Consider the following 14,641-nt stretch of genomic DNA (forward strand, 5'->3'; position numbering starts at 1 on the left):
GCTTCGCGGCAGATGGGCTGCCAGTCATCTGGTGAGGCACTAGGAGGAAGCCCTTCCTCCTCTTCTCACCTCTCCAGCTCAGGGGTGGAAGTAACTCAGTCCATCTGTTCAACCCTTCAGGAACCAGGGAGACCAGGTACACTCACAAGGACCTTCCTCCTGCTCCCCTCCTTGTGGCTCCCTGTTGCCGTCCTCTCTCTCTCTGTCAGGATTCTGCCAGAGCCTAGAGCCTCACCCACATGCGGGGCCTTGTCTGCCTCCTGGAGGCCCCAGCAGCTGCTCTTCTCAGGAGAACCAGATGGGTTGGATTGCAAGTAGAAAAGAGGCAGGATGTGTTCAAGCTGCTATCTTTCCAGAGCTCCCATTCCTCGTACTTCAAACTTCTTCTTTTCTTGTTTATTTTTGCATTCCAAGGTACTCAATAAATATGACTGAATAAATGCCACCACTCTAACCTCACATCTCCTTTGGTGCAGCTTCTATTAATTAGGATGCTTTAGGAAGCTAACCGGAACAAGTTTAAATTTAAAAAAAAAATTTTTTTTTTTTAGTCTTACAAAAAAGTTCAGTCTCAAGGTAGAGTGGGCTTCAGGGAGGGCTGATTCAGTGGCTCAGTAATGTCATTAAGATGAAGTCATTTTTTTCTCTTTCCTCCCCTCTACCATCCTTGATGTTGGCTTCATCCCCAACATCGGCTTCATGCTCAGGTTGATAGCAGGTGCAGGTTGGCTACTCCAGTTCCAGGCAGCACACAAAGACAACTTCCAGAGAAAGAAAAGTGGAAATCCCCTCCTATCTCACTGGCCAGATTGGGTTACACGCCCATTCCTAAACTTGGCAAGAGTAATGGGATTAACCAAAGACCAATCAGCCCTAACCATGTGGCTGTTTGAGAAGATACTTAAAATCAGGGAACACCTGCTTGCAAGCTAAACGTTCTCAGTCCAATAAGCAGTTTTTCACATGACAACAAGAATAGTTGGCATTTGAGTACTCACCATATGCAAGGTGCCTTAGAAACATGCTCATTTAATCCTCATCAAGTACCCTGAGGTGGCTAGTGTTATTATCCTCGTTTCACAGATGAGGTACCTAGAGCTTAACTAACTTTTACAAGGTCACGCAGTTAATGAACCATCATTTCCCTCCTTACGGATTCTATAGGTCTATGAATGCAACCTACCATGGCAGTAAGCAACACAGATCGTCCTTTACATATTAATTCCCTTGAGCCCCATGGGAGAGCTATAATTAGGTACTCTACTTAAAGCTACTGTCTTTCATATCCTGGAGGCTGGTAACCAGCTAACAGTGCTGTTCATTCATGGCAGACCACTAGCTGTGCTCTCCGTGATGCTGCTGGGACTGTGCAGGCGTGTTTGGCTGTGCTTTGGAGTTTCCCCTTTGTATTATTACGTAACAAGCTCAAGAATTAGAAATTGCATTATAAAACAAGCCTCAAGCTCTTAACATGGAACAGTTGAGCCCTATACTTTGAACACTCTTGGCTTGCACATTCATTGTGCCTTTTCTCTTAGAAACTAGCAAGTGTCTGGGAAGTCAAACAAGTATCTTCAACTCCTGTCTACACCCGAAACTCTTCCCATTGGGGGCTCTGCAGTGTGTGTGTGTGTGTGTGTGTGTGTGTGTGTGTGTGTGTTTAATTATGTGTTTTCCCATTATAAAATCAATACATGCTTATAGAATGTATCCGGGTAAATGCACCTGAAGCTCTACTCCCCAACTCTCTTTCCCACTCCCAAGATAATCCTGTTAACTATGTGGTTTATTGCCATAGACTTTCTTTTTTTGAAATGCATTGCTTTTCACTTCTTTTTAATTTTTTATTATGGAAATATTCAAATATACATACAATTAAAATTGTATAATAAAGCCCAATCTTTCCACCACTCAATTTCAACAAGCAACATTAACAATGCACTGGGGGTGCCTAGCTGGCTCAGTCAGAAGAGCTAGCAACTTTTGATGTCAGGGTCATGAGTTTGAGCCCCATGGAGGGTGTAGAAATGACTTATATAATAAAACTTAAAAAAAAAAAACCAACCAATGTCTTGTAACATATTCGACATCACAATGGATTTAGTGGCTTTAAAAATTATTTATTACAAAAAGAATCCCAGTTCATAAAAAATTCAAACAATATGGAAAGATATAATCTTTCTTTCCCAAGACCCTTAATTCCAGTGCTCAGAAATGACCATTTTTAATGTATCAATTTAAACATTTTTTATACATAAATTATACATTTTTACAAACTTAAAAATGTTTACATACAAGAAATCAGGCCACACATATTTACTAATACTCGTTTTTTCCACTTACTCTCTTAGACATCTTTACGAGTAAATATGGAGAGAGGGCTGGCATTCTTCAACAGCTACAGTGTTCCACCGGATAGCATACTTAACCCAGGAATGCAGGGAGGGTGACAGGTAATTTGAAAGATATGTAGATTCTGTCTCTAAAGCCAGAGGTTTACAAAGTGGGTTGTTCACACACCCAGGTCTGTGCAAAATGACTCATCGGAATGTGGGGAAATGTCCATTAACTTTTAACCTTGTCCTTTAAAGTTCTGCATATTTTCCAACATACATAATAGTGCAACAATACATTTATATGTCCTTATCAGGAGTACACACTCAAGACTTTTAAGTACAGGGTATAAAATCAACAAAGCTGGAGACCACAGTCCCAGGCAGCTGTTGTAATGAATGCTGCGGAAAGCCAGAGGGGCTTCTAGGGCAAAGGAGGGGGTAGGTCGCCTGTCTTCTGAATCTCTGCAATCTGTCGTTCCCCCCACCACCACCCCCCCCCCACCGCCCAACCCTTGGCATTGTGCTTTGTAGCATTCATGAAACTCCAGCCCAGTTAGAACTCCTTATGTGAGTGGAACATGTCCCTGGCTGGAGACCCTACAAAGGCAGCCATCCCCAAAATGCTTCTGTGGAACACAGACTCTTCAAGGGGAGAAAAAGGAGAAGAGTTAACTAGTTGGGAGCACTCATGCTCTAAGTAAGACCCTTTTAGTGGTCAGAGGAGGCTCTAAAAGGTACTTCATTTAAAATAAATCAATAAATGAAAATAAAAACAAAACGTGGTTGATTTTAACTCAGCATTTCCATTTGACCCTGGGATCCATACCCCCTCCCAATTTTATTTTTTCCTGAATATTTGTCTAAAAACCCACATAACTAGAATTTTGTGGGAAAACTTTATAGAAAAATGTTGATCAGGAGGTTTGTGGCAGGAAAATACCACCTACAGAATGTTTAACTTTCACTTTTCGTTATGAAATAGTCAAATAAAAAATGCCATGATTCAGCTAAAGAAAACACTTGTTCACACATGAAGAAGTGAGGGCCTCCCCATTTAATTTCTAATTCGAGCTTTTCTGAATCCAGCTCTCCCTCTGCCAGAAGCTGCAATTTGTTGCTTACATACTCCAAAGCTAAGCTGTGTTTTTCCCATTTGCACAAAATGTGGTGGGTAGATTTTATTCTCCATAAATACAAATGCATGTTAGATTTTGAAAGAAAAATTTTCCCTGGGGGTAAAGGGAGGAGGTCATGCAGCCAGGGGATTTTAGAATTGGAGATGTTAAAAGTTAGAAGTATGGCTATCTGTAATATGTTGTAATGAGACTAACGTTTGTGCGTATCTTGTGAAATTAGCTTCATTGCCTATTTACAAAGCACACACCCTTTATCAAAATATAAGTGTTTATGGAACACTTACTAGATCAAGTTCAAGGACACAGAGACTAATAAAGTAGAACCAAGAGTCAAGGGGCAATCCGGGCAGAGGGAAAAACATACCCACAGGCATGAAAGTGTGACAGGGCAGGAAAAGAGTCAAGGAACCACCCTGAAATTACATCATTGCTCAAAACTTGTGACAAGAAGTTTGGACAAGCTGGAGCAAACTTTTACTAAAATTCGGAAACTCAGCTCAAGCCTATCTCCTTTGGGGAGTCCTGGCAGTTCGCATGTGCATGTCCTCTGAGCCTCTAGGCACCCTGTATCTGTACATTTTATAGCACAAATCGCTCAGCATTATCATTGCTGGGTTCTTCTTTTCTACTAGACTGCGAGCTCCCTGAGAGGACAGAGAGGGGCCTGGGAGGACAGCATGCAGGAGGTTGGGAAGCGGATGGGAATTTGAGGCAACCACTGAGGATCGATGATCCCTTCCAGGGCTTGGCTTAGATGAAGCAGGGTTAGCACCACAGTGCGGTCTGAGCTATGACAGCATGTACAGAGTGCCAGAGAGCACAGCAGAGGGTCACCTCACTAAGCACGCTACGAGCTTAGATGTCCTGATCCTGAGTTGATCCACAGCCACGGTTCAGAGGAAAAGGTCTGAAAAGCCAAGAGCCTTTCACAACCTCCAAACTGTTAGGCCAGCCAACATCCTCAAGAACCACCACCAAGTAGGACACGTCTGCCAAAGGGAAAGCCAGCTCTTCAGTAAACGAATACAGTGCTAAGCCAAAATGAAAACCATCCTTAAAAACTACACAGGGGAATCTGAATGGCTAGGTTTACATATAATAAAATCAAGAGCAAAAAATATTACCTTTCCCCGAAGAAAAATCAGCTATCTGTACCCAGTATAGAACCACTCAACATTATTAAAAACCCTATTTGAGCCACTTACCCCTTTCTTCAGCCTTCAGATTTGGGCTCAAGCCTCACTTTCTTGGGGAGGTCTTCCTGACCTTCCTGACCAGGCCCCACCCCTGCGTGATCAACTGCCTGATCACTGGCAGTGTCTGCTTCCCAGCATTTATCGGGCTTGAAATGGTACATGCACCCACATGATTATTTGATTAACATGTCTAACCTATCAGACCATAAGCTTCACGAGGGCAGGAACATTGTGACGTTCACCACGATATTCCTATTCATCCAACAGATGTGCTGGCACAACCAAGTGCTTAATGATCCATTCAATGAGTAACTGAGGTTACCGGGGTGTGCAAGCCAGTCTACGCATACCATCCGAGCCAAAGAATTCCAAGCATCCTCTGATAAGACTTCAGGAAAGTGGGGACAAGGGGGGCAGGAAGAACGGTTAAAAGGTCAATTCACTTATTCACTTATTCAGAGATACTAATAGATACTTACAGAAAATAAGAATTAACTACAATCACAAATCAAAGTGAAAAATTAATCACAACATATCGACACTTCTATTTATAAAGACTGGACTTCTTTGGTAGAAATACAAAGCCCTAAAACTCCCATGCCCAAAAGGCAAAAGGAAAAAAATAAAATATACATTTAGAATGAATGAAGAATTGCTTAAGTCATTCAGTATTTGCTTTCCCAAAATTATTTCGAAAACTTATGTACCACAATCACTTTTTATATAAGACAACCTACACTCAAATTATTCTAATTTCTTTATACTGAGAACAAACAACTCCAGGGTGTCTTTTTAAAGATATATTTCTACCTCTGGAGATCATTATCATTTCAACAAGAAAGAGCAGAGTCTAGTTATTTATTCTAGTTGTTCTGCTACAGGACACACAGGTTAAATGTGAATAAATAAGACCAACAAGAACTAGTGAACGAAGAGGGATGGAATGGCCCGCTTGCTGACTGCTGAATGACTGACAGCTTCAAGCATTGACCCTAGCAGTTGAAATCAATTAATCATTCATTGCAACTGGAGCAGAATATAATTAATTATGATAGCTTGACTGACTCAAGTTGAATTCCAGTAAAAAAAAAACCTCATTATAAAAAAATCATTGTAAATATAGGCTATTATAATGAATGGTTGTTAAAATATAAACAAGGAGTGAGTTTCTATATGAATTTTATTCATACTTAAAAAAATTTATGGGAGATTTCTAATATAAGCACAAAGAAAAATAGTACCTGTATAATGAATTCCCAAGTACCCATCATCCAGATTCAGTAACTATCAGCTCATTGTCCACATTGTTTCATCTGTATTCCCACACACTACCCAGCTCCAATCTCTCCATTATTTTTAAGCAGATCCTAAATGCTGTATTATTTCATTTTTAACTATTTCAATTTGTATCTAGTAGGGATCCTTGTAAAAATGTAACCACACCACCATTAGCACACCTAAAAATAATCGATAAACTCCTTGAAATCATCAAATATCCAGTTATTTCTAGATTCCCCCAATGGTCTCATTTTTTAGTAAGTTTATTCAAATCAAGATCCAAATAAGCCCATAAATTGTATTGGTAGATATAGCTCATCAGTCTCTTTTAGTCCAATTTTTTTTTTCTTACAATTCAGTTATTGAACAAATAGGGCTATTGGTCCTAGTTTTCCAGAGTCTGGATTTTGCTGATTGAATCTCTTGTGGTGTCAATTAACGTGTTCCTTTCTTTTCTGTATTTCTAGTAAAGAGGCGATCAGTTATGGAGGCTCAATCAGCATCGGCTTCGGCTTTTGGCAGAACTGCTTTGTAAGTAGTGTATGTATTTCCTTTAAGAGGCACAAAATGTTTGCTGTCTCTTTGTGGGGTCGGCAGATACTGGTGATCTTTGCCTAGATCCATTAATCATTGTGGGCTAAAATGGTGATATCCTGTCCTTCCTCTTTAACATCTTAGCTGGTATATTTCTTTAAGAGCATATTCCAAAGGTAACTATGATTTTATAAACTTGTAGAGTGAAACAAAACATGAGTTTCAATTTCTTGCAGATATTATCCTTACTGATGCTAAAATTATCTCAGCTTTGGTCAGTAGGAACGTCTTCAAGGTGCCTCCTCAATCTTTTTTTGACAGACTTCTAATGGCTTATTTGCCTTTAGTATGACAGAGTGCTTGTTAGGCTCTTCTTGTATTTTTCTCTCTCTGGATCTGGAATCAGCCATTTAAATCAAAGAAGTCCGGTTTCTTTCGAAGAAAATGGCATTTAGAGCCCACAAATGGGGCACTATGACTTTCACTTGAATTATGTTCAAAGCTAATAAAGTCAATTAAGCAAGAGTTTTCTTCTGTTTCTAATAAATTCATGTGACTGCATATAGGTGAATTTTTAAGCATGGGGCTCTCAGCTTTAAAAATATATACATATATATAACACGCTGGGGTGCCTGGCTGGCTCAGTCAGTAAAGAATTCAATTCTTCATCTCAGAGGCCTGTGCTGGCTATAGAGATTACTTCGAAAACAGCATACAATATGCTAATGGTGGAAGTATTCTTATATGATAATGGTAGGAGTGTAACTTGGTACAATCTCTCTGAAAGACAGTACCATAATTTTTATCCATGACCTCTAAAAAACCTTTAGCCCAACAATTCCACTTCTAGGTATTTTATTAGGCTCAGGAATTTTTCTTGTAGGGTTGTTTAATAAATGATCTAAAAACCTAAGGGAATGGGTTAATTTTAAGAAAACTTTAAGAATGTACAGTAAGTATATCCGTAGAATGAAACATTTGTAGTCATTAAAATGATGTAGGTACTATATCAATACATTATTAAATAAGAAAGGTGGGGACAGGAGTGTTCTTTTTTTTTTTTTTTTTTAAAGATTTTATTTATTTATTTGACAGAGAGAGATCACAAGTAGGCAGAGAGGCAGGCAGAGAGAGAGGGAGGGAAGCAGGCTCCCTGCTGAGCAGAGAGCCCGATGCGGGACTCGATCCCAGGACCCTGAGATCATGACCTGAGCCGAAGGCAGCGGCTTAACCCACTGAGCCACCCAGGCGCCCGACAGGAGTGTTCTTATCATGCCTTTCACTACATGCACAGAAAAATGTCTTGGAGGCTATATCCCAAAATCTGAACAGGGTACACCGTGTCATTCTCATGTTCCATGGCTGGCTTAGGACTTGGCTTCCCTGGGCCTCTGCCAAGTCAGATACTACTCCACCTGCTTTCCAGCTTCAAATACTGTGTTCTTGTTGTCTTGGCTTCAGTATTCCTTATCCTTGCTGGATTATGCTCTTTGCTTTCCCCAGTCACTGTGACTATAGTGGAGATGTTAGGAAAGAGCAGAGACTATAAATATTTTGTTCAACCCTCCATTTTGCCTCATCCCATTGGTTTTTAATGGGAGAAAACACACACTCTGAAGAGCTTATCAAATATAAAATACATGAATATCTACTGAAAATAGTGCACATATTTATACTTCTTAAACATACAAATAACATCGCAATATAGGACACAAAGGCTCATTTAGTATCCTAACAATATGAAGGGCTGGATACAGAAACAATAACAGAAACCTAAACTGGTAGTAAATGGAGAAAGAGATTTAAATAGGAGTTGTTTTTAATCAAGAACATAAAACCAGAAATGCCGAAACTGAAGCTGAGCTCTGTGGGGTAAACTGACCATATTTATTACTTAGAACTCAAAACTGTTTTTCAAGAGACTGCAATTTATTACAAAGTTAGACTTCTTTAAAGATGAATTGTCCCTGGCAGCTGCTTTGAAACTGTATCCAGCTTGCTCTCCAGTTTGGGGAGACACTGACCTTTTAATTCTGGATAATGAACATCACCTCCTCTCCTACCCCTGAGGATGGGCTGTCCAGTTTTGTAATGCATCTACTACACCGACCCTCTTACAGTTTCCACTAGAAATCCTTAATCAGAAACTAAAAGCCTTCTCAAGCACAAGCACCCACAACCGCACAGCTGCCAAGGATCCTAATCCCATCTTGGGAGAAATAATAATCGTTATTCATCTTAAAACTTACCGGCCGCACAGAGGGGAAAAAGAACTTAAAAGCAGTTTGCTCAGTTTGGAGAAATCTTCGGTTTTCATTAGCCTGTGAATATGACAAAAATGAAGTACCCAAAGCACAAAGTGCTGAAGACACCTCAGAAAGCAAGACTGACCAGATAAAGTCGTCCTTCCCTGGGTGGCTCAGTGGGTTAAGCCGCTGCCTTCGGCTCAGGTCATGATCTCAGGGTCCTGGGATCGAGTCCCGCATCGGGCTCTCTGCTCAGCAGGGAGCCTGCTTCCTCCTCTCTCTCTGCCTGCCTCTCTGCCTAGTTGTGATTTCTCTCTGTCAAATAAATAAATAAAATCTTTAAAAAAAATAGAAAAAATAAAAAGTCCTTCCCAAAACTGTATGCCCTTGCTTGAAGCTATGGGGAACACTGATGCCAAAACCCGTAATAATTTATTTTATTGATTTTGTGAGTATTGTTGGAATTTATAAAACTGAGTGGGGAAAATATTCTAAACAAATTTAAGCATTCAACTCTTAAGTTAAATTTGCAATCATCTGAATTAATATTAATGGCTTCACAAACAAAATTAAAATAGATATACACTCTGATGTTTATAAATCAAAGTTACTACTGCATATTTACTCTAACAAATAATTCTTATTTACAGCTGGTCTTGATTTAAATTTGGGGACAGATTATTCTATGCAGGGTACTAGTCTGGGGTTGTACTTCTTTTTCTAGTTAAGACTGAAATGTCAGTTCTCTCATTTGCTATGAATTTGACAAAACAGGAAAAGGTGGCTCCAAATTTTAAAACATACTAACTACTAAAATGGGCTTTTGAGGGGTGCCTGGGTGGCTCAGTGGGTTAAAGCTTCTGCCTTCGGCTCAGGTCATGATCCCAGGGTTCTGGGATCGAGCCCCACATCGGGCTCTCTGCTCTGCGGACAGCCTGCTTCCTCCTCTCTCTCTCTGCCTGCCTCTCTGCCTACTTGTGATCTCTGTCAAATAAATAAATAAAATCTTTAAAAAAAAAATGGGCTTTTGAAATAAATTAGGTACTTAGTATTCAAAACTTTGTAAAATATATATAAGACCACAGTTTCCAAAATGACTTGGCTCATCTACCAAGACAAAGACTTTTAAACATTTTGAATATTGATTAGAAGTAATGTAAAGCAGTTGATATCAATTGAGTGTTTTTTTTTAAAGGATCATTGTGTGTAGATATAGAGATATCTAGTCATAAATTTTTTTCATGGACTCCTAACCTGGAATAAAACTATCCATATGTGTATGGAAAAGAGTCAATCCTCTCCGCTTAATCATCTCTCTTTTAGTAAGTAAGGAAAAGCTGCCTTGCAGGAAAGCTCCTTTTGATAGTTCTCAGAGTTCAAAGAGTATGGAACCTTCAAGTTGATTTCATCAAGTCTATTTATTAATGCATTTCAAGTTTCAAAAAACCTTACATCTTTGCACAATACTTTATTTTTTGCAATTTTTAGTAAAAATTTCCAAAGTGAACAAAAAGATACTGTATAAAACACAGTGGACATAAACTGACAGTAGTATTAGATCTCATTTGTCTTGATCCTTTTGTTTTACCACATCTTGATTTGCAGTGGAAAGAGTTCAGTGCACGTATCTCTTGTCAGAAAACATTTAACTTAGACTCAAAATAAAATAGGGCAGTGTGTACCTGCCAAAGCCCTACCACAGGATAACATTACAAGCAAAAAATGTACATGTTCCAAAGTCTACCACACTCAAGAAGTTACTAAGAACTCTTGCAGAAGAAAAGTCACCATTTTAGAAATGCAAACCCACTTCCAACCTTTGCACAGTCCAAAAACAAAGGCATTTAAATGATTTAAAAGCAATTACATACATATCTACCTACTTGTTTGTTTAGAATTATTTATAGTCTATCTGGGGTTTCATGTACAAAATTTGTCTCTAAATCATGTACAAAAAGCTGTATTTTGAAAAAAGTCACCACATACTGTACAAGTTTACAAGGAAGAGATCCCATTATTTTCTCTAGCATTTTTGGCCTTGCTGGCTTGCGTCACATTATGAGAATGATTGTGTAAACCTTATACTCTTAAGAAACAAAAAGGAAAAAAAAAAGCCAAAACACAAATCTTTTCAACGTTCCCTAAATTTGCCTCCTATGTGAAGCCAGAAAAAATCATAGCTGTTTACTTCTAATTTAAGTGATGTAGTTGGAAAACAGAAGCAATAAATATGTCACAAGCTTAAAACTTTTTGTAATGCCCCCTTCCATTCCTGCATAGCAATAAGCCTGTTAATACATTAAATGCTTTTGCTTTCTTTCTTTAAAAAGCCAATTATTTACATCTGTTTAAAAAATAAATTTGGAATGGGACATTGTGCTGTTTCACCTTCACTGCTGTTAAAATATTTTAAGGAAAAAAAATGTCAGAAGGCCTATCTACAATTTTAACTACTAGTTGAATAAATCATCCTTCTTTAGTGGTTACCAATGATCAGTGATAGTATGCTGAAAAAAACTGTTCCAATACTTTGATAAAATAAAAGACACCGCTTTTCTTTTCCGCATCAGAGAAAACCAAAAACATAATTAGCATACTTTAGATATATGGAAAACACAAACAACAGGCTACAAATAAAAAAATCATTTCATTGACATAATTTCTACCAAAGCGTGATTAAAATTTCACCTATCAATTCAAAACTGGAATTAGAAAGTTTAAAGTAAGTAAGCAGAAATCAGACATTTACGTAAGAACGGACTCTGAAGTAGTATGCTGCATACGTCCAGTTTGCACACTTCACTGTGTTCTTCAGCGTAGTCACTCCTGTGCTCTCAGCAGCCATCGGATGAAGACAAGATGAGTATCAGAACCAACTCCATCATTATAAAAAGGTAAAGTGATTCTCACTTCAAAAACTGCCTGTGTAAAGCATTACAGAATCCTGGACCACTGAATACCACCATTCTCTGTTATCCTGAGTATGTCAATTAAACAGTAATTTTTCATTAAGAGCGGAAAAATTTTATAATACAAAGAAACATCCATATTGCAATTTCTGTTTACAATTGCACACAGAAGTACAGTGTACGTAAGAAATACATGTCTGCATATAACAAGGTATGTACATTGGCAAGTGATGTCTCCAATGTTGAGGTGGTCGAGCCTCCTAGCCTTGATTGGCAGTTGAAAAAAATATATATATATATTTCAATTTGTGATAAAAGTTTATCGAGAGCCAAGTCTGCCTGCAAGTGAAGAAAATGCAGCAACGAAGAACAGGGAACACGGGGCACGTAATAATATTCTAAGACTTTGTGCCATTAGGTTAAAAATAGCTGTCCATAAGAAAATCGGGTTCCTTTTCCACCCCCCACCCCCAAATTGGAATTTTCAGGCTTTAAAATTTAAGTAATTCCACCTGGTCTGAGGACATGATCTCTTGCCATTTTTTTCTTCGACTGTTATTTGTGAGGGTTTAGTTGGGGGATGATGATTTAATAGGTGTCTCTTTGGAGTGAAGTTTTCCCATTGTAGGCACTAGGAAGAACCAAGGCAAAAGCTGCAGTTAACGTCTCATGTGTCCCATTTGATAACTCTCCCGGGGCCTCTGACGCTGGGGTTGCTGAATGGGCTGTGGGGGTCTCCTCCTCTTTAAAGTGCCTGCAAATCATGAACAAAAGTAAAACGGATTTACTGTGTGCTTTTTAATCTTAAAAAACAAAGCTGTCAATTCAATAAGAAAGGTTCTAGATCAGCAGTATCAGAAATACAACTCATATATGTAATTTTAAATTTTCTGGTAGCCATAATGAAAAAGATCAAAAAGATGGGCAAGATGATGTTAGTAACTTTTTTATTCCACTTATCTTACATAGGCAAAATATCATCACCTCAAGGTGTAATCAATACAAGAAAGTATTAATAAACTATTTCATTCTTTCTTGTATACCAAGTCTTCCCAGTCTGGTATATAATTTATATTTGCAACACATCTCACTGTTAATTCGCCACGTTTCAAGTGCTCAACAGACATAACTATTAGATTAACACATATTCTGAGGACAGAATCTATGAAGAATAAATTACGGAGTCTTTGAGCAAATGACTTAAACTCTCTGAAACTGAGATGCCTAGTCTGTAAAACAGGGATAATAATGAACTCCTAGAGTCTGTCTATGTAATCTGTGAGGATTATATGACAATTCATGTAAAAGTGCTTTTTGGGAGGGTTTGATAATTGCTAGGGTTGGTTTTCTTTCTTTTTGTATTTTTAAGTTTTTAAAGGTAGAATTTGCTTAAAGTGAAATCAAGTAAAAAAATTGTTATGTTGCATGAGATCATAACTGGTAACATATCTAATGAGTGTCATATGGCCCTTAGAAATCCCTAGGAAATTAATATAAATTCTATGGTGCTCACACTGTCAATTTACAAAAAGCAATGACATCAAAATCACATTTCCTCTGATTCCCACCAAGATGCTGTCCCAAGCATTACTACTGAGCTCTCTTGTACCGAGATAGGTAAATTTAGGCAAACAGCTGAGGGAAATATTGTAAGAAACCCCTAGTTTTAAGCTACTTTTTGTAGGGTATCCGACTTGGCCTGAGGCAAGAGGCTTCATGAGAAGTCTGTGGGAGGCAGGAGAGGGACAGCTGTCATTTACCTCTCGTTCTCCTCCACCATAATGGCATGTCTGCCCCACACCTAGAGTGAACAGTTCTGGGGCAGGCATTTCTGGGGGCAGGCATTTCTGAGGGCAGCACAGAAGCCACAAATAGCTTGGGGAAGGTGAGGCACAAACAGATGGGAACTAAATAATCTGGAACAGTTGCTTCCTAACCTTTTTTCTTTTCCAAACCCCTGGAGCGAATCTAAAGAAAGCCTCCTCCCAATGCTGTGTCTCCATGAGAGGTCAAGGGTGGATCCCAAACCTCAGTAATTGTTTTCAGAGATGGAGAGTAAAAACCACAGTTCTTGGTGACTGAAGCCTCCATCCTAAGCCCTTTCCACAGACTGTTATCTTTATTTCCCCATAAGCATCACCCCTTGGGAAAATGAATTTATGTGCCAGAAAACATTTCAAGAGCACAAACAATAGAAACAATAACAAAAGCACAGCTATTAGAATAATCAATCATTTAGAAGTAGCCTATCATAATAAAAACAAAGAAGGGAAGATTTTAGAATATAAAAAACAAGAAAAGAGAAAACAGGTATCAGGCAAAAATATAACTGTCCAAGTCTAAATATTTTTAGTGACTCAAGACAGATTAGCATTAAATTGGTAGCCATTAGCAAACTAGATTGGATTGATAAAAAACGTACTTAAAAATCAAATAATTCATCTATTAATCTTTTTCTCAAAGAGAAAGTACTATAAAATTTGTTAAAAGACCCATTTATCATTCAATTCTACCTGCTGAACACTTCAAAGTTATAAAAAAACACATCTTGCTCAAACTGTCTTACCTGGAAGAGGTTTAGGAGGAGGCAGCTTTGGATTACTACTTGGAGTATGAACACTGCATATCTTAATAAATCCAGCCATTAGCATGATCAGGGCAATTCCCATAAGTAATACTGCCCACCAATAAATCTAGAAATAAACAGATTTTTCTACTGAAAGAACTGCAAAATATTTTAGAATATTTTATATTACATAAATTATATACATTACATTTTAATTTCTGAAGAACATTTGTTCTTTGGGAAGTGTACAGATACCACATATAAGATTCATTTCTTTTTTTTTTTCTGAAGATTTTATTTATTTGACAGAGAGAGAGGGACAGCGAGAGAAGGAACACAAGCAGGGGGAGTGGAGGAGGGAGGGAGAGAAGCAGGTTTCTGGCTGAGCCGAGGGTCCAACATGGCGCTTCATCCCAGAATCCTGAGATCCTGTAGTATCA

The 14,641-nt window shown here is 38.5% G+C and overlaps 1 protein-coding gene across 1 annotated transcript in view; it reads right to left on the bottom strand.

Moving 5' to 3' along the window:
• Window positions 1–10,125: 10,125 nt before the first annotated feature.
• ADAM10 (ADAM metallopeptidase domain 10) overlaps window positions 10,126–14,641 on the bottom strand; it is a 134,995-nt gene continuing 130,479 nt past the window's right edge. Inside the window, exons 15-16 of the mRNA XM_046009157.1 lie at window positions 14,202–14,328; window positions 10,126–12,389 (exon numbers count right to left, since the gene is read on the bottom strand). Of these exons, the coding sequence (XP_045865113.1) occupies window positions 12,295–12,389; window positions 14,202–14,328 (222 nt within the window). The 3' untranslated portion in view covers window positions 10,126–12,294. The remainder of the gene's footprint in view (window positions 12,390–14,201; window positions 14,329–14,641) is intronic.

Source organism: Meles meles, chromosome 6, assembly GCF_922984935.1.
Source record: "Meles meles chromosome 6, mMelMel3.1 paternal haplotype, whole genome shotgun sequence".
NCBI lineage: Eukaryota > Metazoa > Chordata > Mammalia > Carnivora > Mustelidae > Meles > Meles meles.